Raw genomic sequence first — 23,115 nt, forward strand, 5'->3', positions numbered from 1 at the left:
AACCCTAGAATAACCCAAATTAGCAGGAATCAAGATGGTTGGCTTGTCATGAGTCCCTGCCCCTAGTGTAAATATCTTTACCTCTGAGAAGCACCCCCCAGCTATTCTGCCAGCTTCTGAGTGCACTCGGCTCATTAGCGAAGTACTGAGTTATGAAAAAGGAGTGGACTCAGCATTATTTTATTGGTCACAGTGAAGATGTTGTCTAAGGATGGATGTACTGAAAGGTGTGAGATTTCAATGCTCAGATAATGAAAAAGGCAGGAGGCTACACCTAATTCAGCACTATTCAAAGCTCATTGATACAGCAGTGGCACCTTCCCATCACAAATTGTATTACAGATTCAAACAATATTTAGCTACTCCTTTGGCACTATACACTCTGTCACGTGGGAAGGAACGCGGAGGAGGGAGGAAGACAGACTCCCAGCCACACGTGGTAGAACTTGGGGAAATTGCATTTAACTGTCTTTTGCACAATCCCAAGAAAAGCTTTGATCAATACAGAATTTTTACACAAGAAATACCACAAAGAGGCAGCAAAGCCTCAGAAATAATTGATAGATATTTCAAAGGGTTTTGACAGAACACTAAGTTTGGATTTCTTCAGTGACATCATATTCAAGCCAGTTAAGAAAAACAAACCTTGTTAGAAAACCTTGGCACACATTTGTACCAGAAATGGTTTTGCAGCTTATAAGCCCGTGTCCTTTTCTTTACGTATTGGCCAAAATCAAGGGAAAGAATAAACTGATTTTCTTAAAGCAGGTTTTTTAAGTTTAAAGTTTTTTAAGTAGTAAGAACAAAGATTTGCTATCGCCTTTGTTCCTCATTTAGCAAGACCTGAGTCTAGAAAACCCAGCATTTATAGAGTTGTTTTTATGATCAAATTAGTTTGCTAAAAATAAAAGCAAATTAATTTCTGAGACCTCACTGTACCTAATGAGAGATCTAAACATTAGTCTCATATCAAGCCATTAGACTACAAACATTTGGATCCTTAAACTTTACTTGCAAAAATAATATGCATTAGAGGCAATTAGTTTGTGAAGAACAAATGTGATTATGAATGAGATCTCAAAGTGATCTCATAATTCTCCTCCAGAAACAAGCATGATTTCTGTAGGCTGCAGAAGAGTCAGAACCACCACATTACTGTTCAGCCTTGTATTTGACAATGCTTGAGAATGCAGAGAACAGACATTTGAATAGTGTTTGGATTTATATGGCAGCAAGTCCAGCAAGGAGCTTGAGAGCAAAAACACTTTAACACTGCTTTGCTTACAAGGAGAAACTGTTCACTGTCCATAAATTTACAGAATATTAAATGTCAGTTTTCAACAAACAGGGTACATATTGTGAACATCAAGACTGAAATCTTAAATTCTTGCCAATTCTTATATTTGATTTCTGCTCTTAATCAAATTATTTAAGTATGTAGAAGTAGCAGTAATTTGAGCTTACTTCCATTTTATCATAACCAGTAATACATTGAAACAAAGCAGTCAATGCCCTCTTGGACAGTTGCTTAAGAGAAACATGTTGTGACTCACACTGCTTCAAACCTGCTGCTGCTGTACAAAATGTAAGCCTTTCTGTACAAATTTTATATCTTTCAGGAAGGGTTCAAAGGGCATTAATTTCTTTAAAACAACTATACTATCCCTGTCACAGTAAAGGCTTATCAGTTGCTTGTTATTCAACATGCAAAATGAAACAACCTCAAAGATACCATTTTAAGGTTTGAAAGGTCAAATTAAGTCTGTGAGTCTTTAAAGTAGTACAAGAATTTTGATAGTAAACACTAGCATCTTTATAAAGCTGAAAGGGTTGATATTTCTGAGGTTAAAACTAATATAAGTAGAAGTGGTTTGACTGCACAGCTGAATATTTAAATAGACAAAGCATTCAGGAAATACATCCACCAGTAGCCCTCCACTCAGTGGAGCCCGGTAAGAGCTAATGTCTAAGTGTTTATTGTTTATGCTGCTGGAAGCAATGAGGCTGGGAACATTAATGGAATAGGCTCACAAAATAAACACTGAATTCAAATGGAAGGCAAAAGGCCTACTATAGCTAAAGGAATAAGACCAACCCAAAATAACATGTTTAAAGCCACAAGAAGTATTTATTATCAGCATTAATTTGTGCTGTTTTATTTTTCTATACAACAAAACTACTGCATAGCTTTCACAGCTGGAAGAACCACTCAGAGCTGAGATGTACACAAATGAAAATTATTTTATCATCTGTCCAACATACATTCAGTGTTCCTGAGAAACCACTATATTCGAGTTGAAACTGCAAGATCAAACACCTACAATCAGCAGAACTAGTCTTGTTATCGCTTCTACAGGAATGTTATTTTACTGCTGTTACCATAGTTAGTTTAATCCCTTGGTAGTGGAAGCTTGGATCTCCTTGATGCCAACCACTTATCTCAAATGCATCAGTGCCAATTAAGAGGCAGACCAAGCTGTCATTTGTGAAAGGAAAAGTGAAGAGAGGGGCAAATGCTCTCATAATGGTTTAATTCTGGTTTTAAAGCTGCCTGTTTTAAGCTTAAAAATATGAGACACTTATATTACTGGGAACCAATGCCCAATTCTAGGAATAATTCCAGGAAGCATACATACCCCAAAACAAAGCTACCAGTGTCAGAGGTACTAGTAGAAAAATGAACTAGGCTGACCAAGTAGATCATTTTTCCCTCTGCTTCACATAAATCTAATGTCACATACATAGTCATGAAGTTAAATTTAGGTCAATAAACTACCAGAGTAAATTAAGTAATTTTGACAGGTCAACAAACTACCAGAGTAAGATTATACTTCTAATAGTAAAATATGTTATTAAACCCCTCAGCTGTTCTAAAACCAAGATGGATGTCTAATCTTCACAAACTACAGTTAGTGAATAAATTTGTGTACTTTAGAATATAACTCTCTGCTTTCTACTGTCATGGTGTGCTATGGCTTTTTATTGCTATACGTTATCAGAAATGAACTAGACCGATCTGATTACAAATTAATAATGGTAGTTTATGGATGGACTGGATGGAAAGAAAACTCTTTGCCTTTTGACTTCTGCTACAGTATCTTGTCAAATGAAATCATGACAATAGTGAAAGCTAATGTCAGCATTTTTGCTTTAAGCTGTGTTTCTTATGGCAAATAATAAGCAGTTTCCAGCATGCACTGTGTAGCAGTGCAGGCTGCAAGTTACATGTCACAAACCAATGCTGTGTCACAAGCCCTGATCCAAAAAGGGAGGTGGTGATCAGACAAAACTGACCGAAGGGATACAGAACATACCAACCCTGGCAGGCCCATGCCAGCTGCTCTCTACCTTCCATGAATGGGCACAGGTACAAAGAATGAAGACATTCCTGTAAACCCAAAAGGAATGTCAGCATCTGTCTTTAGCACTGCAGTACATACTGACCTCCCAAAAGCAAGAGCTCAGGGGCTTTTTTGACATCGGAACACGGCAAAGCATGGAGTCACCATTTATTCTATTCCCGGACAAAAATTCTAAATGCTAAACACAGAATTAACTGGTCACTTCTTTGTATCTCCATAATGAAGATATATACCCAACCATGTGTACTTAGCCATTAGTAACTACTTCTGTGTCTAACAAACCTAAATACAGTTATCACCTCACACTGATACTAGCCCTTTACTGCTCTGAGGTATTACACAGCAGCACAATTAAGACGGAAGACTTCCTCTTTTCAAAAAATATATGCCTTTCACTTAGTACCGTTTTCCTGTCATCTAATCCATATTCTGTATTTTCAAAAGCTCCACACTATAAACAGCTTATTTTATACAAACCAAATATTTTCAAAAAGCCTCAGAATGTCTCTGATAAAAAGATCACTCTAAGTAAACAACACATCACTTTTCCTTTTAGATTGTTCCAAAGCAGATAAGCAGTTAATCCTAAGGAGCAGTTCCTCTCTACTCCAAAACACATGTACACCCATGGCTAGCAGTCTGAAGACTCTAAAGTGGCTTCAGCAGAGCAGGGAACACAGCAGAACAGCAAATGCTGCAGCTGCTGGGGGCAGCTCTGTACTTTATTTGGGAACCCTCACTCCACTGACCAACAGAAAGAGCCCCAGCGTCTTGTAGTCTGTTGAGGCTTTTCAAGGAACAAAACAGAAGCTGAATTTCTATTTCACACCAGCAGACTCTCGGTTTCCAATTTCCCCTCTTATTTACTGCACTCTGCATAAGTATGTAAGTATAAGCAGCCAGAGCTCTGAGTATTTTTAACGTGTTTAAGAGGGAGGCAGTAACCTCCCTACTCTCATAGATACAGCAGTCTAATTCCTATGCCTCCTTCTTGGTCTCCTTTTGTGCCAAAAAAGGCAACCTTTTTTGACATTTTTCCCACCAAAAAAAAAGGGAACAAGGTTTTACCTTGCAACACTGAACTGACAAAAACCCAGAACTACTCTCAAACCCAAGTTCCTCTGCATGTATCCGCTGAAACCGAGATGTTTCCTGTAGGAGTCAGGAAACATCTTACTCCAAGAAGCCCTGTCCCTGTCATTACTCCTTCAGAGATAGATAGTGACTCCTTAGACACCTGGCTCCCCTCCCACTGCTATTTGGCTCTAAAATTACATCAAAAGTGAGATTTGCAGTATCCACAGTGATTTAAGTGCATCCGTGTTTATGCCCTGAATCCCTGAATGGCCTCAGTTGAGATCAGTACTGGGCAGAGAACAGACTGCACAAAGCCACTCTGACCCCAGGACCATTCTCCACTACTCAATTCTTAGCAAAGGAATAATTCCACACACAGCACACACAATCCCCTATAAGAAAAGGCTTTAGTCCTAAACTCAAGTATTTCAAGTGCTTTGTCAGTTCTTCAAAAAATGGGGGTGTTTTTCAGGAATACATGAGCATCATGCAAGTATCAAATGCAGTAGGTTCCCCAGGTGTCAAGGCTTCCACGTCTTCCTAAAGCACTATCCCTCAGATTCCATCAGCATCCCAGCAGGAAAGTTGTTTCCATGCTCACAGGAGGGGTGGGGGCACCCGGCCTGCTCCGTCCCCAGTGACAGCAGGGACACCACCAGCCTTCCAATTAAGCCCAGGTGTCACCAGCTTAATTGGAAGGCGGCAGGGTTGCACAGCTGTCAGAGGACATGAGTTTGGCCAGTACTATTTGCATTCCTGGTAGCAAAGGCAGAGCAGAGTGAGCACTGGTCAGCTGTCACAGCCTAAGTTGAGCTTGTATGACAATTCAAGAGAAAACCACCAAAAACAAGCCAAAGTCTTTCCTGCGTAAAGTTCCACTCACAGCCACAGCCATCTGCTCCCCCATCCCCAAGGACCCAAGCTACAACAGCTGATGGCAGCTGGTTCTGGGGTCCCCGAGGCATTTCATGCAGATAACTGTCTGTGGCCCTTGCCAGACCTAGGGAAAGTCATGCAGAAGGTGGTTCTACACCATTCAGCTGAAGGATGCACCCAAATACCAGAGCAATTCTTACCTGGGGAGCAGCTGGTTTTCAGCATTGCACAAAGCAGCCCCCTCTGCTCACCACATAGAGGATAAGCAAGTCATCAGGAAACCCCACACATCCAGCCTGAGTCATCCTAGAGCAGCAATTTGCAAAAAACAACGCTTGCCTGTTCAGAAATACTAGTTTGAAATCCAGTTGCTTAAGAAGTTCAGAATCCCCGTTTTATTTAAAACCTCTTCTAACTGCAGTCAGAAAACACAATCCAGTTCGACATTTTATGCAGAGTGAAGCTCTTTCCTTCCTTCCTTCCTACTGAAAATGGTTTGGTAGGGTAGGGAAGTCCACACTCATCTCACACTCCCTCTTCACTTAGCAAACCCAAGACAGACTCCCAATTGCCACTGCATATTATGAATCCATTCAAATGTTAATCTTCTGACATGTTTATCTTCACTATTACAATTTTAGTTGCTAACGTAGTTTTCAAAACTTCTCCACTCCCCACCATATAAGTAGCAATTAATAAAAAAGTTGGAACTGGAAGAAAATCCTCAAATTATTCCAAGTAATTTTATAGCCCACTGCTATGATTTAAATAGGAAAGGATACCCCAAACATCAGAGCTTAAAATTAGTCTGAGGTTAGTTACCAGCTCTGCAAATGTAACCTATTTTTGCTTCAGCCTTACAGCATGACAGCAGCACAGCTCTCTTCCTAAGGGAACTAGCTTCAGCAAGAGCTGATCCAGCTGCTCTTTGCCAGAAGGACCAAAGCTCAGTGTATTCCAGGGGGAGGGAAAAACAGAAATCTGATCAAATATATTAAACCACCGAATGGCTTGAGTTCCATCGGACCTTAAAGATCATCTGGTTCCAACCCTCCTGCCGTGGGCAAGGACAACTTCCACTAGACCAGGCGGCTCAAAGCCCCATCCCACTTGACCTGGAACTCTCTAGGGACTGGCACCCACAACTTCCCTGGACAATCTGCTGCAGTGCCTCACCACCTTCAAAGTGACAAATTTCTGCCTTATGTCCAATCTCAACCTCCCCTCTACCCTACCAGAGTAAAACCATTGCCCCTTGTCCTGTCACTGGTAAAAGTTTTTACCACAAGCCCTGGTAAAAATCCTCACTCATTCTTCTAAAACCTCTGGAGGTATTTTAAGGCCACAATAAGGTCTCCTTTTTTCCAGGCTGAACAATACCAACTTTCTCAGCCTGTCCTCCTAAGAGAGGTGCTCCAGGCATGTGATCAAATTTTACTATAAATTCCTCATGGGATTATGCTGTCAAGTCATATTTCACAAAAAATCTCTACAAAATTCCAATGGTGCGGTGTGATTTGATCTACAGTGTCATTTAAGCTCCTATTTGTGTTGATCCTAAACAGTACCCAATCATTGCCCAGCAGGGCAATTTCTACCTGGCCACACACACTTCACTTTATAGGACACACTACTACAGTTCTGTCTGAGAAATATTTAGGGCTATGTTGGAAGAAAGCATTCTCCTAACACATCTGCATGCATTTTGAGTTTTCCTAAATAGTTTTAACAAGTTTGCAAGGGATCAATATTGTATGCATCATATTATATCATCATTGTGCTGATTAAGCATCTGTACTTTTAATATTAAAATATTAAACTACTGCCATGTCAATCAAACAGCAGTTTAATGGGAGACTAAATGGGCTTCTCATACTTCAATCAAAACAGTAGAAATACTGACATACTGTGGCACAAAAGTAGTATAAATAGACTTTATTGAAGTCAGTACCCTTGTACTGAAGCCGAAGATTGTGTCTACAGAAGCACAAGTTGTAACATTTCACAACTTCTAAAAGGAATGTCAACAATTACAACGATCATGCATACCATGGTCGATAATCACATTTTTAGAAGCATTTTCAACCATTTCTAAAGAAATGCTTATAACATTGTTATATATAGAACTACTTTCAATAAACTGCAAAACATTGATTAGCTTTTCCAGTATGAGCTACAGTGTCAACACAAAAGGGAGGCATAAATGTTTAATTTATGAAATCAGAATGGAATATTTACTGTAAAGAAAAATTAAAAAGCTTTCAAATAAAGGCCATTATTGAACCAAAGTGAAGAGCACAACTTGAACTTTGAATCCTTTCATCTCTTAAAGCTGTCCTCTGAATAACTTCAGTTCAAAGCATAAATTCAGTACTGTGAGTATTCCTTGGACTGAAGTTTGGCAATGATGCGATCCAACTGTCTCTTTGCTTCGCACTGTGGAAAATTGCTCATGTCATAATATTGAGGGGCAATTTTCACCAGCCTGTCAAAAAAGGAAAAGCTTGTTACTGATACTCAAACTTTAAGATGCATCTTAACAGAAATTCTACAACTAAAGGAAACAAAGGTTATCCACTATTCTCAGCTCATTCTGCAATTCTAAGACTAACTGAAATTTAGACACATGCACACACACTTAAAATGGCAGTGCCATCCTGACCAAGTGTCCAAGTCCAAAGCAAAAACCACACACATGAATCTCACAAGATGCTCCTGCTGCTTCAGTACCTGCCAGGGTAACCCACACAGCCCAAGCCTCCGCTTAATGTCAGAGTCCAACACCCACAGAAGCCTATGCAAACACCTACTTGTGCCAGAGTACAGTTCAGCCTTAGCCATTTTAAACTTAAAAATATAACCACAGCCATAAGATCCTGGCTGTAGGTTAGACAGTGTTTGTTGAAACAAGATTTCTAAGCAGGGATTCAAACACATTTTCCATTAAGATACTGCAGACAATATAAATATATATGCTGTGTTTTCTAGCTTATGAATCTTTAAACTCTTCCTGCACAACACTAAAATTACAGCAACAGAAGAGCTTCCTGTGTCCCCAAAGCTTACTACAACCTGGTAGTTAAAGTACAACCTTGAAGACAGGCAAGATGTTTCAGATCTCTGCTTGTGTGCAGATTCAGGCTTCTGATTTCCTTGACACACTTAGCTGATGAATAAATACCATGACATGGCAAGTTGTACCACTATTATCACCTCTTTCCTTAGAATTTTAAGAAAGCATGAAATGCTGTTCAGAGCCTTCTGAAAAAATCAGACAGAAGTAGACCTAGATCTTGAGAACAGAAGCACTGATCTCTCCTAACTCAGGTATGCAAGTGGGTGCTGGGACATACCCCCAAGACCCTGCAACTCCAAGCAGCTCCAGGCTTACTGAAGTAACTGGTTCTAAGTCAAGCTGTGCACTGCACACAGAGTCCAGGCATCAGAGGTCTGAACACAAAACCCACGAACAGGCACAAGTACCCACAAAGAAAACCCTTAGTCATCTACAAGACCTTATGACCATACCATTGCCATTCTTCAAACCATTTTTGTAAAACTAGCTTCAGGAAAAGTAAAAAGAATTCCCTCAACTTAAAAAGAGAGAAAAAACCCCCGATAACTCTATTGCATGACTCTGGCTTACCATTCTGGCTTGATGTCTGTACATGTCCGGATGTAATTCTTCGTTGTAAGGACAAACTCATTATACAGCACCCATTCTGGTTTGTGATCAAGAACAGTGGAGGGATGCAACTGCACCACCTGGTTATCTTTCACTGTTAAGTAATGCCCTGTTCGCTCCAAATGTGCCACCTAAATAAAAAGACATTTTTTTCATTAACATAGGCAATTTGTAAATGAAGCAATTTCAAGCTGATTTTTAAGTGTTCTATACAAAACATACCAACTCAACTTTCAAACCTCATCTAAATTTGGCACGTTACTTGACCACTTCAAGTATTCATGGTTTTTTATAGGCACAATCAAGATGCCAGATGTTTTTGCTAACTACAATGGTATGTGTATATTCTAATACACAATTCAAGCAACATATAAAAATAATTATCACTCAAAGAGAATAATCATTAGAACAGCAGCACTGCAAAGACAAAGTACTGGAAGGAAATATACACTGGACAGGTTTGCAACATCACACAAAGTCAGCTGTGGTCTACTACAGACATCTGCTTCAAGCATTTAATTTGCAGTAGCCACAGTGGGACCAGTAAGCCCACAATGTTATCCTTTAATGAGAGAGGTCTCACTACAGCATGAGTTTCAGAGCTGGAAAATGTAGGTTCAGCGACACACTTGTGCTGTGACCTTGGTGAAAATCAATTAACCTCCCTCTGACTAAGCTTCTTGCTCTATGAAAGGGAATAATGCCTGCCTTGCCAAGATGCTCCGATACCTAGCTCATTAAGATTTGGTAAAGCAGACAGTTATCCTTAGAATGATATCCTCTGTACCAACAGCTAATCTAACAGAAAAAGTAACTAAAAATAAGCCTTTGATACCTGTAATTGAAAACAACCTCATTTTATATATATACACACAGCATAAAAAGCTTAAATAGGTTAGGCAATGGCTGAAAGACATCAAAGACATTTTTATTAAGATCATTAGTTGTTTTCGTTTAATATAGACTGTGTACTTCCTTGTTTCCTTGAATTCCTAGGTATATTTCACCCTTTTCTTTGCCTAGTCAAGAACAAATTCCACCTATTAGATTAAAACCCCAGGCCTTCTAAAGCAATAGCTACCTTGAGTTTTAAGCCAGAACACCTCTTTACTAAGAAATTACTTACTTGGAGTGTGCTTCTCTTTAAAACATTATAACATTAATATCCAGAACATGTTTTATGAGTAGAACAAAGCATTTCAATGGTTTGCAAATTTTGTCACACAAAATTTGAAAGGTAACACTTTATTTCAAGTATGGGAAACCAGAAGGGGTTCCTTTAAATGGAGACCAACAGTCTGCAAAGATTTAGGCCAAATTTTATTCAACTCAATACAACATCTGTGGTAATAAATAGCAGTACAGGTGCAAACCAGACTAGACTAGACACTCATCTGTCACATGCCTAGCACGAACACAGCACACCTTGCTGTGGGATTAGGTTTTTTTTTCAAAGGAAGTTTTGTTTAAAAATCAGTTTCACTTTTCAGATCAAAATTACACACGCATACAAAAGTACGTTTTATCTCTTCCATTTCTTCCTAGAAAAGGACAGAACAATGCATTAGTTAGGATTTGTTCTAGAAAAGTGTGCTGTTAAATTCAATACAATTTACCTTCAACACCTTAGTCTCACTCATATGTATTAAAAGAGTAAAGTCTTATACTCTACCTTTCCCAAATACAATTTCCTTTTCCATGTAATTTGTAATGGTAGAGTTAGGTTTCTTATTGACTTTGTATAATTCTGAAGCATACGCAAAGAAAAATAAATGCTACAGAAACATACAGTTAGGTCTTAATTTCCAGGGAAGGACAAGCATTGGAATAACCCAGATTACAAAGAAAATGTTTCCTTAGACCACTGCTATCAGGGACAAGCCACCTTTAGGTGGTTACATACTATTGTGACAGGCTTCAATCCCAAGGTAACAGTGAGCTGTGGTATTTCCTCTTTAGATGTTTCTACAGAGTGTGCTTGTTGGCATACCTTGGAAAAGAATTTCAGGGTCAGTGATGGCAACTCTGTAGGGGAATACACAGTGAAGCTATGGCTCCAGAGCAAGCCACAGTGATCTGCCAGCTGCTACAGTTTCCTGCTCATTCCTGGTCTGCACTATTGCAGCAGAGCTGACTGAGCCCCATTCTTGTTTCCACTCTGTAAGTGGCCTGCCAGGTCACTGAGCTGAAAGAATTTAGAATGGGCTCAGGTAGGCACCAAGGTTGACATAAGGGAGCAAACAAGGACAAATGGGAGGCAGCTTATATCACTCCTCTGAAACCCTGGCCTGCAAGCAATACCAGTGTCTGAAAATACAGGGGTGGTTGGACCAGGCGTCCTCCAGAGGGCCCTTTCACCTCAACCATTCTGTGATGTTTTTCAGAGTACAGACAGCATGAGCTTCTGCAGAAACCATATGATTGCACCAAGTATGTCCAGGAAGTGGGGTCATTTTTTGAGGAGTAGTGGTAGCAAGCAAGACACTACAGAACATACCTGAAACCCTGAGATCGCCAAAGAATTAGGCTGAACATGACTCTAAAAGAATGGGCAAGTGCTGAGCCAGCCCATGTATCTCTGCAATAGATTATTCTGCAGCCCCAGAAAGCCCACATGGCTGATGACTTAGAGACATTTACAATATTTTTATGAACATGACAAACCCAAATGGAAACAGTGGCACATACCACCAGAGGAAAATGTTTCACTTTTAAGTTCTCATCACAATTTTATTAAGAATTACACACCCTCCTCTGAAATTTTAGTGTGTTTGTGCTTATTTATTAGCTATCATGTCATTGAACCTAGAGGGCGAAGTCAAGGGTCTTCAAACAAACATTACCCCTAAACTCAAATGCACTTGCAAGGTCAAAAGCAGGAATAGCATCACAAGATCCAGCCCTTTTAGATTCAAGGCTATACGTTGTGGCATGCTAGTCTTGACAGACAGTTTAGAGAAATGATTGGTCCTTGTTCTTTCTGACAAATGAAGGCTAGCATGCACCAAAGGAACCCTGGCAGTTGCCTAGATTTCCAAAATTTCTGCTTGCAGCACACGCAAGAGTGTTTCTGAATCTATTAAAAAGTTTTACACCACTCTTCTGCATTTTTAAAGAGCAAAATGAATACTATTAAATGCACCAGTGACCACCTTTGTGTCATAGGTTTATTTTATTACCATTCTATTATTGTAGGAGCTTGATTACGTAAAGACTTCAAAATATACATAATTCCATACAAGAAATAAGCACCAAAGACTGAGCAGCATCAAATGAAATTTTAATTAGAAAGCAAATCATTTGACATCTTACTTCCTGTACAGTATTGATCATTTAAGTGTATCCTCTGTGTTTGACTAAGCCACATCTCCCAAGAAAGATTCCAAGCTTGATCTGTACATCTTTCTAGCCAAGAGGGTCAATGGTACCCTGGGGTGCATTAGGAAGAGCATTGCCTGCAGGATGAGGGAGGTGATCCTGCCCCTCTACTCAGCTCTAGTGAGGCCCCTCTGGAGTCTTCAGACCTGGGCTCCTCAGTGCAAGGGAGACATGGAGCCCCTAGAGCAGGCCCACAGAAGGGCAATGAAGATGATGAAGGGACTGGAGCATCTCAGTTACGAGGAAAGGCTGAGGGAGCTGGGCCTGTTCAGCCTTGAAGAGAGGAACATCATCAGTGCTATCAGTATCTGAAGGGAGGGTGGCAGGAGGAAGGAGCCAGGCTCTTTTCTGTGGAGCCAAGCAATAGGACAAGAAGTAACAGATAAAAATGGTTCAAAAATCCATTTGAACATGAGGAACAACTTCTTTACTGTGCAGTGATAGAGAACTGGAAGAGACTGCCCACAGAGTTTGTGGTTTCCCTCACTGGAGATATTCCAGAACTGTCTGAATACAGTCCCGTGCCATGTTCTCTAGGATGACTGAACAGGGAGGCTGAACCAGATAATCCAACTGTGGTCCCTTCCAACCTGACCCATTCTTTGATTTGAAAACACAGAGAGCTTGCTTCCACCTTTAAATTCTGATTTAAATTTTGAACTATCAGTTCTTGCTCTGTCTTCAATACTAGATTGAAAACACAATAATAAAAACCTAAGTTGCTTTTGACAACTGATAAAAAACAAACTCACTAAGAGGAAGATGACCCGTCCTTAAGATATTCTGTCATTTGCTTGCCTTTTCCAATTTGTTTCCTTAGCTTACTTTCTGTAGTGCAATTATTTTTTGCATAGCCTTAACCACAGTTACTTCAGCTAATATTTACACTTTAAAAGAGTCTAAGCTTAGTTTTCAATCGATATCAGGGATAAGCCTCCGTTAAGGAGTTACCTATTCTTGTGACTTACTCTGATCCCCAGCTAACACTAAGCTACAGTATTTATCCTATTTAGAGTTTTCTATAAAGTATGCTTAGTTACGTAACAGAAGTAGGTGAAATAATCTATACTTAGTTCTGGAACTTTATTACTAAATTACAAATATATTGCAGTTGTACAATGTGCCAATTCCTCTCCATTTCTAAGACAGGCTATGCTCAGAACGCAAAGATCACTCTTGCTGTATTTTACATATGCTTTGCATATTCTGATGTGTGGTACAGAAACTTACTTTTAAAAGTTTTGCATTATAAGAACTAGAAAAAATCTGAGGCAGCACAAAAATTTTAAAAGACATTTAACTTCTTGTCAATATCTATCTTTCCAGAAGTTTTACTATACACAGAACTGTTGACAGTTTTAAATTATTTTACTTTTTACTTTGCTTGTCTATGGCAGATTTACTGGAGTTCAAATTTGCATTTAAATATGAAGGGTGAAGAGATGACTCATCACCAGCAGAAATTCCACATTTATCTGACTCTGACACACAACTGAAGGCAGGTAAAAACAGAGTACTTAGTACTGATTACACAACCAGTACTAGTACTATAGTCAGTACAAGCCTATACTGTCTGACCACGGGTCTTGATCAGTACAGAAAACTCTACAGTGAAATTTTATGACTGGTCTTAGGACAGTAGGCAATTACCCAAGTATAAACAATGCAGTATGAGAAGTATTTCAAGACAATGGCTGCTACTGCTTTTTCCACTTCGTGCTGCCTTTTGCAATTTAGAAAGTTTGAAGAATAAACTTCTGCCATGTGTTGTCCACAGACCTCAGTACTTTACATGCAGAAGCTATCCACAGTACATGCACACATTTCACAAGTGCCCACACTTGGAATTCCACATATGTTCTGTTCTAAGAGGACAAAGGATGATGTATGCATTTCATTACTAAGGTTTTCTAACAAGAGCCCCCAAATGCTACAGCCTGAATATTAGCTTGAAGAGGGTATAATGTGTATACAGACTTAAAATTTAAAGTACTTCAGCTGCTGGTAAATAACATTTGAGTATTTAAAATTTTTCTACTGAAGGTTTCTTAAAGAAATGTGCAATTCATCAAAGAAGGTTCAGAGACAAGGTCAAATAGGTACCACAATATCACTGAGGTTTAAAGAGTTGAAGAAACTCAAACTAAAATAGACTGAGACACTTTGAAGCACAAAAGTAACTGCTGAAATAGCTTCCACTCCAAGTAGTTTCAACAGGTCTGCTCTAGCTATCCTCTTGATATATCCCAAAAATTCAATTAGGCATTGAATTTTGGCTGAGAGAGGCAGTAAACAACCTACTGACCATGGAAGCCCAAAGAGACTTCCAGACAGGATTAATTTTCATCTGCATGAGCCTACTTACTACTCTATTCACAGCAAAAATACTAAGTCAGATCTTTAACTCCTAAGACACAGACAAAAACCTACTTGCACCAACACTGGTGCACCTCCCCATGAATGGGAATAGGTGTTTTCTAATAGGAAAACACCAATTAGAGGAAGAGTTTCACTCTGAGTAACGTAAAACAAACTGAGAGCACACCAACTTCCAAGTACGTGGCCTCCCCACAGGTCCAATTAAGTGAAAGAAGGCATGGGGTATGGTGCCAAACAAAAGCGCAGCTGTGGCACTCAGACCTGCCTGGGGCCCAAAATGGAATGCTGGGCAGAACTGTTCTTTGTCTTTCAAAACACTTACAGAATTAAAGGTGTAGGTGGGAATGTGTTCTGAAGCATTTGCCAAGAAGTATGCAGAAAACATGTCCCAAATTCAAGGACTGAACACAGTTACAGCCTACTTGCCTGAAAGGTTACAGCAAGGAAGGCTTTAAAACCATTTAATTATTTAAAAGCAGCCAACAGCCTTAATCTCCCATTCGCATTACAGTGAAATGCAGTTGCTGACATTGATATTTCTGTATTCTGAAAACCCAGGAACATGTTTCTGCTGCAGACTGACTGGCTGGGCCCTGGAGACAGCACTTGGCAGGGGCAGTGTAAGGACAGGGTGCCCAAGCCTGTGCCCCAGCTCAGGCACCTAAGAGCAGCGCTCGTCAGGCCTATGCCATCTTCACCTGCACAGCACTGACCAACTGGCAAGTGTTTGTGTTTAAACACCTCCAGAGCGCACCCCAAGGGAAAAATTAGGAAATGCCATGGGCATTGGTCAGCCTCTTAAAGATAACAAGATGTGCTCTCCAAAAGGGAGGTATTAGGCTCTAGCAGAAGTGTTGCACAGACATGCCAAATGCTTTTTCGCCATGAAAAGCATTATCATAACAGTCCAGAGTCCATGAGGATGAAGATTCAGTTTCTATCTGCAAGAGCCAGCAAAGAGACCCTAGCAGTCATAAGGGCAAATGCTGAAGAGAAAAAACACAGCAGGATGGGACTAAAAGAAAAGAAAAGAAAAGAAAAAAAAAAAAAAAAAAAAAAAACACCCCACACCCAAAAAACAAACCAAAACCAAAGAAAAAAAATAACAAACAAAACCCCAAGCAGCCTGCATTCTAGCTTGGGGCATGTTTAACCTGAAATGCAAAGCGTGTGGGTGGCAGCAGTGGAGACTGGCTTCCAAGCTCAATGCATTTCTAACAGTATACATCTTGAGATTACAGAAGTGCTCCAGTACTCCACTATCTGACTCATGTAATTGGAAAGTAAAATATAAAAAGGGAAAAATATACAAAAAAAAATACACTCTTTCTGTAAAGATCACATATTTTTCATACGTATATACCACTATACTTCCCTTTTCAGTATCAGATTACAAATAATTAGTAAGACTGACGACAACTTTTTTTCCGTTTGACTGAAGAATGTGCTACTCGAGTCATCACCTAGCAACCTGACAAAGACTACATGTCAGTACAGTTAGCCACATGTAATTTAAGTAACACTTATTAAGCTTTAGTAAATACATACCTGCATGAAATACCCAGTAACTAATGCCTTTCTTATGTTGATGTAATAGTCTCGGCTGGTAAAATCTGTGCTTCTGCGAGGCAAATTAAATCTATCCATGATTCGTGACAGCTGTTGGCGTACATTGTCTGCAGACATCAGGGACCTGTAGTTAATGAAGTTGTCATAACACCACTGAACCGACTCATGATCTGCAACATTAGAAAACATGAATCAAAATTAGAACAAGTAAATAAAATAGTGGTTAACTGATTCATCAATCAGATGAACCAGAAAAAAAAATCCATAAACTTTTGTAAATGGTAACAGCTCTTGGATTTTTATTCAGTTGATTCCTTGCACTAGGTAACCTCCCAAAACTTTTCTACACAGGAAGCACGTGGTCAAGACAGAAAAAAGCAGGAAAAAAGCAGGGTTTTTTTCCCCCTCACAATATAACCAACACAATCACTGTTTTACTGAAATACCACACCATTTAATTTTGGACACTTCAAAAATCCCATCCTGCAACTAGAAAAACCATCTTCCAAACCTGAAGTGTAAAACATAATGTGATGTCAGGAACACTGCACAGCCTTAAACTGCAGCATCCAAGGACCATACAAGACAACTGTACATAACTACACCATATTTGAGAAATGAAACCCTACTTAAGTTAAGCGCTCAAGTAACAGCCAGGAGCTATACAGTCTGTTCTAAGTGTGACACAGCAGTTTAAGTAAATGTGACTGGTAAAATACAGCCACTGTAACAGAACTCTGTACTCTTTACTGTTCCTACTGCTGACAGCTCTGAGAAATCTGATGAAACACCAAGCCTCAGCCATTCTGTCAGTATAAATACCTGCATGTTTCACATCAAGAAACCCAGTTCTCCCTAGCAATTCTCTGACTTTTCAAGTAATGCTTTTTCAATCTTTGTCAGTTTAATAATCCAACAAAGCCAGCCTTAAAAATTAAAACTTAAGGTAACTCTCGGAAAGAAGAGACTCTTCTTAATTTGCACTGAAAAGAATGAAGGTTACGGAAGCTGAGGTAAGTCCAAGTTCTTTCTTGCACTTTACCTTACAGAATATACTTTAAATGAAGCATGAATGAAGCTGTTGTACAGTTATGATTCTACTGCACAGTACCACAGCATACTACTTTCTGAGCCAACTGAACTAGGTATCATAGATAAACCACAGATGTTTTATATTGTTCTAGACACAAACACTAGTAGCATTCTGTCTTCTGATTCTAGAATTCAATTCACAATTTCACAAGATGATTCCTGAAATAATTCCATCCCGCAGTAACCTGAGTATTAAAGCAATGGTTTCCAGAAACATGCACAAATTATCTGCCAGACAGTCTGGATCCTATTAATGAAAAAACTAACAGGAAAAAAGCAAGCAACATGTCTTATTTACCACTGTTTAACAGAAGTTTCTCAGCTATTGTTTGTATTGTAAACTGAATGTATTTGTTTGTATTTCTGCACTTATTTTGGCTTGTCACATAATGACAGCATTAGAAGGTTTCAATACAAAATTTATAAATCAAACCTCTAACAGAAAGGGGCATTAAGCTGCATTTCTTTTTACTCAGGGTAAAAAGACTGCTAGTTTTTTTGTTTGCCACAGGAAAGTATAATAACTAGAGCACCAAGTCTACATGGCTCCTAGTTTATAGCAATCTTTTTATTTGCCACCAATATAAGTCACTCTTTTAAAAAGTGGGTCACTTCCTCATTTTTCAAGAAAATTCCTACCTTCACTTTATCTTACCTTCTTTAAGCTGCTAGAATATACTTCAGCTATGTCAAAGAGGATCATACATTTTCTCTAAATTCCATCCACAGAAATTATGTAATTGAAACAAATGTATCACACAGTTCTATGTTACTTCTTGTTGATGCACCATCCCTTTGCCTCTCAATCTATTCCAAAGCTTTATTACAGAATTCCTAACAATATTAAGACGTTAGGATTAAAAAGGTTTTTGTTCTAGGAACATACTCTTCTCCAAATTCACAGCCTTTTCTGCACTGCTCTCCCTGAAAAATCACTAAGCAATTATGGAGATTTTTTTATAATTAATGTTAGAGAAACTTTCAATATTTCTTAATTACAGGAACACTTGCTTCCTTCTGTCCAAAGTTACTCAGCATTGATTTAAAAGCCTAGGTTATTTACATGCTCATCAGTTTATTACAAGATTGCCTGGGTAGTTTTTTTGGATTTGCTTGACCCCCAAAGGAAAGTAGCACTTAAATAACAAAACCCAAGCCTTTCAAGTGTCCTTGGAACCCAGAAATGGAAGCTGGCAGCACAAAGCATAACAAATAATTTTACTAGAACAAACACAGACTTACTTTGCTTGAAAGCATGGTAGACATTCAGCAACGTCAAATGATCTCCATCTATGTGGGCAAACCTCATCTTGGCTTCATCTGCTGCTTTCTTTGCTTCCGTGGGGCGAACAAAACACTGTGGGACTAAACAAGGTTGGTATGGGCCCAACACAAACGCCCATATCGATGAGTCACGCATTCACAGATAGAGGAACAAGGCCTAGCTAGGTCAGTTCACAGAGCATAGGGCAGGGCAGGATGGCCTCCAACTGCATCTTGGACTGTTTACTACCTTGATTTGGTACATCAACACCTAACCACATCTGTAAGACAAGAGGGTTTCAAAGCTACAGAGCACCTGATTATTTTAATAGAATTATATGTATGCATCAAAATCTCTAGTCTGAAGGCCATCAAGGTTACCTACACAGACTGGAAGGCTAAACAGATCTTAGTTCAAATCCAGTGCTGATAGCTCTACCAGGAGCTAGTACCCCATGGAATGAAACACTTTAACTGCAAATTTGCTTCTTCAGAAAGCCCCTACAGACAAAGTAAATAGTTCTGAAACTGCAGTGTACTAGCAGAGTCTAAACCAACTTGAGGTTTCATTATTTCAAGTCTGTTACTAGACAGAACACACCAGTCAAGTCTCTTCCCAGATGGTATTGCTATCAGCACTGGTATACAGAAACACGTGAATGAAAGTATTAATAAGTCTAAAGGCTGTGATGGTAGCGGTAGTGGTGGAAGGTTAAACCGTCCTTTGGCACTACTTCAAATAAAAAATATATATCAAAAAATGCAACATGATGAGCTTTGGCTATCATTATATTCTCTAACATACATCTGATTCATCTCACTTCATCCAAAAATCATATTTTACCAGTTCTTTTCCAGACACAAACTAGAACAGACCATAAACAGTATTGCAGCCAACTTAATTCATGGTCTGTCAACATTCTAATGTATTGTAAGATTGGTATCAATCCACAAGATCCTGAAAGTAGTTATAAGAGATCTGCTGGAGCAGGGAGGTTGCACTAGGTCACCTACTGTGATTCCTTCCAACCTTACCATATTGTGATTTACTTCTATAGAGATCTACACCAGAAAATAAATCAGTTTGGTTTTAACTAGGTGTAATTTTTAAGAGGTTACAATTCAATAAAATTAATGATTAAACACTGAAAAGCCTTCATCTTTTTCCAGCTGCCTGGGACTACATTAGTTTTCTCATTAACTGAAGCCCTGCAATCACATGAGAACACCTCTTTGCATATGACGTATCCCTATCAAATGAGGGCTTTATTGTGCAGTGTTGTGTAGTTTTTCTTTGTTCTTAGATTTGCATAAAAGCCCCAAAGCACTAGATATTGTGAGCTGAATTCCAGATGCAACATGAGAAAAAAGAAATCACACTTTAACAGAAAATCATGGTAACAAATCAAAAAAGACCAACGTATTAAAGAAAATGGAAATGCAGGTGTGAAATAAACACCCTGTATAATGGGTCCTGCATTTGAAAAAAAGAGGTAATATCAAGTGTATTTTAATTTCTAACTCATACTAATAAAAGCAAAATTCAGATTATTCCATCACTGTTTTAACTCAAGTGTTTTGAAAAGTAATAGTACTTTCCATACCACAGCATGACACCGTGGCTTTTATAAAATGTAGTACAATTATTTAATCTGCTCATTTATTTAATGCTACTTTTGCTCTTTTCTGTCACCTAGTTTCCCATTCGGTCCAAACTAAATACATGGATTGCTATAAACAACCTAACAATCTTTATGTGCACTTAATGCATCAGAACATACTACTAGGCTGCTGGTTTAAAGTGCTTACTTTGGGAAACAGCCCACACAAAGACCAGGACTATGGGTTTGTTAAGAGTAGTGTTCTAGTTACGACCCATACATTAACAAGCTGCAATCCATTTTTTGTTTTTCCCCAAAATTTATTCATCATTATGCTAATTGTCGTTTAAAACAAAGAAGGTGTCATGGCCTGAGAAAAGGTAAATTGGAAAAGCAGTAAGGCAAATCAGTTGAAGGCCATGGACAAAAATGCTAAACTGACTTGTTCTATAGTAGATACTGGGGGGAGAAGGGGGAAGAGAAGAGAAAGACAGGCACCAACCTACCACCACCTCCGCAATTAACCCTATCATTTAATTAAAGAAAAATACTATGATTCTGCCCTGCCCATCTGCTCTGAGTCTGAACAATCATAACTCTGAAACAAACATTTTAACTTGTTCTTAAAAGCTTTCATATAATTATACTGTTAGACTAAACTGAAGCAACAGATTTTACACTTAGTAAAAACTTTTTTTTTTCTCCATCCAACCAAGTTAAGCATGTCAGCAATACACCTGCACTGTGGAGAGCCTGGTAAATTACTACATCCCAAAGACGAATGTACTTATGAGTAAGAACATCCCCATTTTCATAATAGATTGAAACCTGCTGCTTGCCCTATGACCTCTAGTTATGAAACAAAGTCAGTTCTACACTGTGGGGAAATTAAATACAGGGTTTGATTGGTCACATTTTCCTCTCACTAAGCTCTCTCAACAAGCAGCTCTGCTCTGACACAGAGCAATTCATATAACAGCAGCAGAGTACAACTGTACACCTCACTTAATTTTTATGAAGATATATCTTCCTTCCAAGCTTCTTTTTTCCCCTTTGCAAATACTGACTGTTCTCCAGTTTTGCCATTTAATGACTGAAAAATGTATCATGTACAAGATTACAATTTAATATAAATTATACTCTAATCCCTTTGGGAAGACTGTGATTTATCAAAGTGCAGAAGAATGCACAGTACAAAAGAGATTTTATTGCCCTAAGAATTAGTGGCCAAGATGACATTTCAGGGCCTCATATGAACCTAAATAGACTTCTGTTCCACTAACCTGATTCCCCATCCCCAACAATTCAAATACATATACTTTTAACTGATGTTAGGAGCAAACTTGAAGACCATTTTAAGCACTGATTTTCAACATTACTACTCACTAGTTTCAAGGTCTCTACATAAATCCATAATAACTGAACCCATATATGAAGTTTTAGAAAGCAATTCTAATTTAATTAAAAATAAATTTATGTTATTTTTCTGATGTGGGAAAATTAAATTTTCCCTAAACTGAAGATCTGCAATTTGTTTAGTTTCTCTTTTCCTGCTATTACCTGACAACATGGCAGTAATAGATAGGACCTCATTAGAACAGTTGTAGTCACAGCTTGCAATAACCATTTTAGCCAGCTGTGGATCCAATGGAAATTCAGCCATCATGGATCCCAACTCAGTCAAGTCTCCATCATCATTTAAAGCAGCCAGATAATTCAAAAGCTCTAAAGCTCTCATCAGAGTTTCAGGAGCTGAAAGAAAAAAAATATGTAAATACGCACATTAACCAAACAGCTCTGAATCAGCAAAAACCGAGGAAGCACAGACTTATTAGGTATCTTTTTTTCTTTTTTTTTGTTCTCCATTCACTAGCATCAAATGCAAAACTGTTACCAAATCCAGCAATACACACCCAAGCATGAATGAATGGGGGTGACAGGGAGGGAATACTTATTTAGAAGAGCTTTAAACTTAATCACAAGCTTTGAATATTTGAAGATTACTGCTTCTCAAAATTCAGACAGCAGTGGCATTGTGAAATATTCAGTATCAATAATATCACTTCTCCCTGAAGATACTTTTCTCCTTGTTCCATACTAAATAGATCAATAGTCCTAAAATTTAAGCCATGTCAACTCTACAAACCTACAGTCTTTCAGAAAGCCAATAAGAATGTTCTCTTTATCTTGCATTCCTTACAAAGTCAGTATTAACCCACAAAGAAAAATAAAAGGAAATCTAAAAGTCTTTCTGCTAAGCTATCATACATGTTGTACAGAACAAAGAATTTAATTGTTCTGTAGAACAACTTACAGACTATGTCAGATTTTTATTTTAGGAGGAAGAACAACTAACTTACCTATTTATATAGGTATTTTATATTTATTTTGATTGATTTACATTTTTGATTAGCAATATAACCCAGTTATTTCTGAAGCATATATTAAGATTTAACACTTCGAAGATGCACATAATCTACAGTTTGAGCCAAACAATGTATTCAGCTTTAAAAACGTCAGCCCATTTTATTTACAAACAGCTCTTAACTGATTGCACAATTAGAATGTGTAATCAAGGTGATAAGTAAAAAAACCTCAAGTAACAGACTTTCTAATGCCAAGAATTTTGTCTTATTCTCTGAAGGCAAGGGGCTTTCAGTAGCTTCCTTGGTTCCACTAGGAGCTCTTACACAGAAAGAAAAACTTGCTTGGATATGACACAGAGCACTAAATTTCAGGATAAACAAAAGACATTTCTTACAGATTACAGTTAAAAAAAAAAAAAAAAAAAAAAAAACAGCAAAAAACAATGAGAGAATTTATTCCATGTTGT

At 38.5% G+C, this 23,115-nt stretch overlaps 1 protein-coding gene across 1 annotated transcript in view; it reads right to left on the reverse strand.

Annotated features, from left to right (window-relative positions):
- Nucleotides 1-7,219: 7,219 nt before the first annotated feature.
- DHX15 (DEAH-box helicase 15) overlaps nucleotides 7,220-23,115 on the reverse strand; it is a 45,957-nt gene continuing 30,061 nt past the window's right edge. Inside the window, exons 10-14 of the mRNA XM_066185549.1 lie at nucleotides 21,843-22,034; nucleotides 18,661-18,783; nucleotides 16,306-16,496; nucleotides 8,962-9,131; nucleotides 7,220-7,800 (exon numbers count right to left, since the gene is read on the reverse strand). Of these exons, the coding sequence (XP_066041646.1) occupies nucleotides 7,683-7,800; nucleotides 8,962-9,131; nucleotides 16,306-16,496; nucleotides 18,661-18,783; nucleotides 21,843-22,034 (794 nt within the window). The 3' untranslated portion in view covers nucleotides 7,220-7,682. The remainder of the gene's footprint in view (nucleotides 7,801-8,961; nucleotides 9,132-16,305; nucleotides 16,497-18,660; nucleotides 18,784-21,842; nucleotides 22,035-23,115) is intronic.

The sequence above is a fragment of the Chamaea fasciata genome, unplaced genomic scaffold, assembly GCF_029207755.1.
Source record: "Chamaea fasciata isolate MVZ Bird 193981 ecotype frontalis unplaced genomic scaffold, bChaFas1.0.hap1 SCAF_6, whole genome shotgun sequence".
Lineage (NCBI taxonomy): Eukaryota > Metazoa > Chordata > Aves > Passeriformes > Sylviidae > Chamaea > Chamaea fasciata.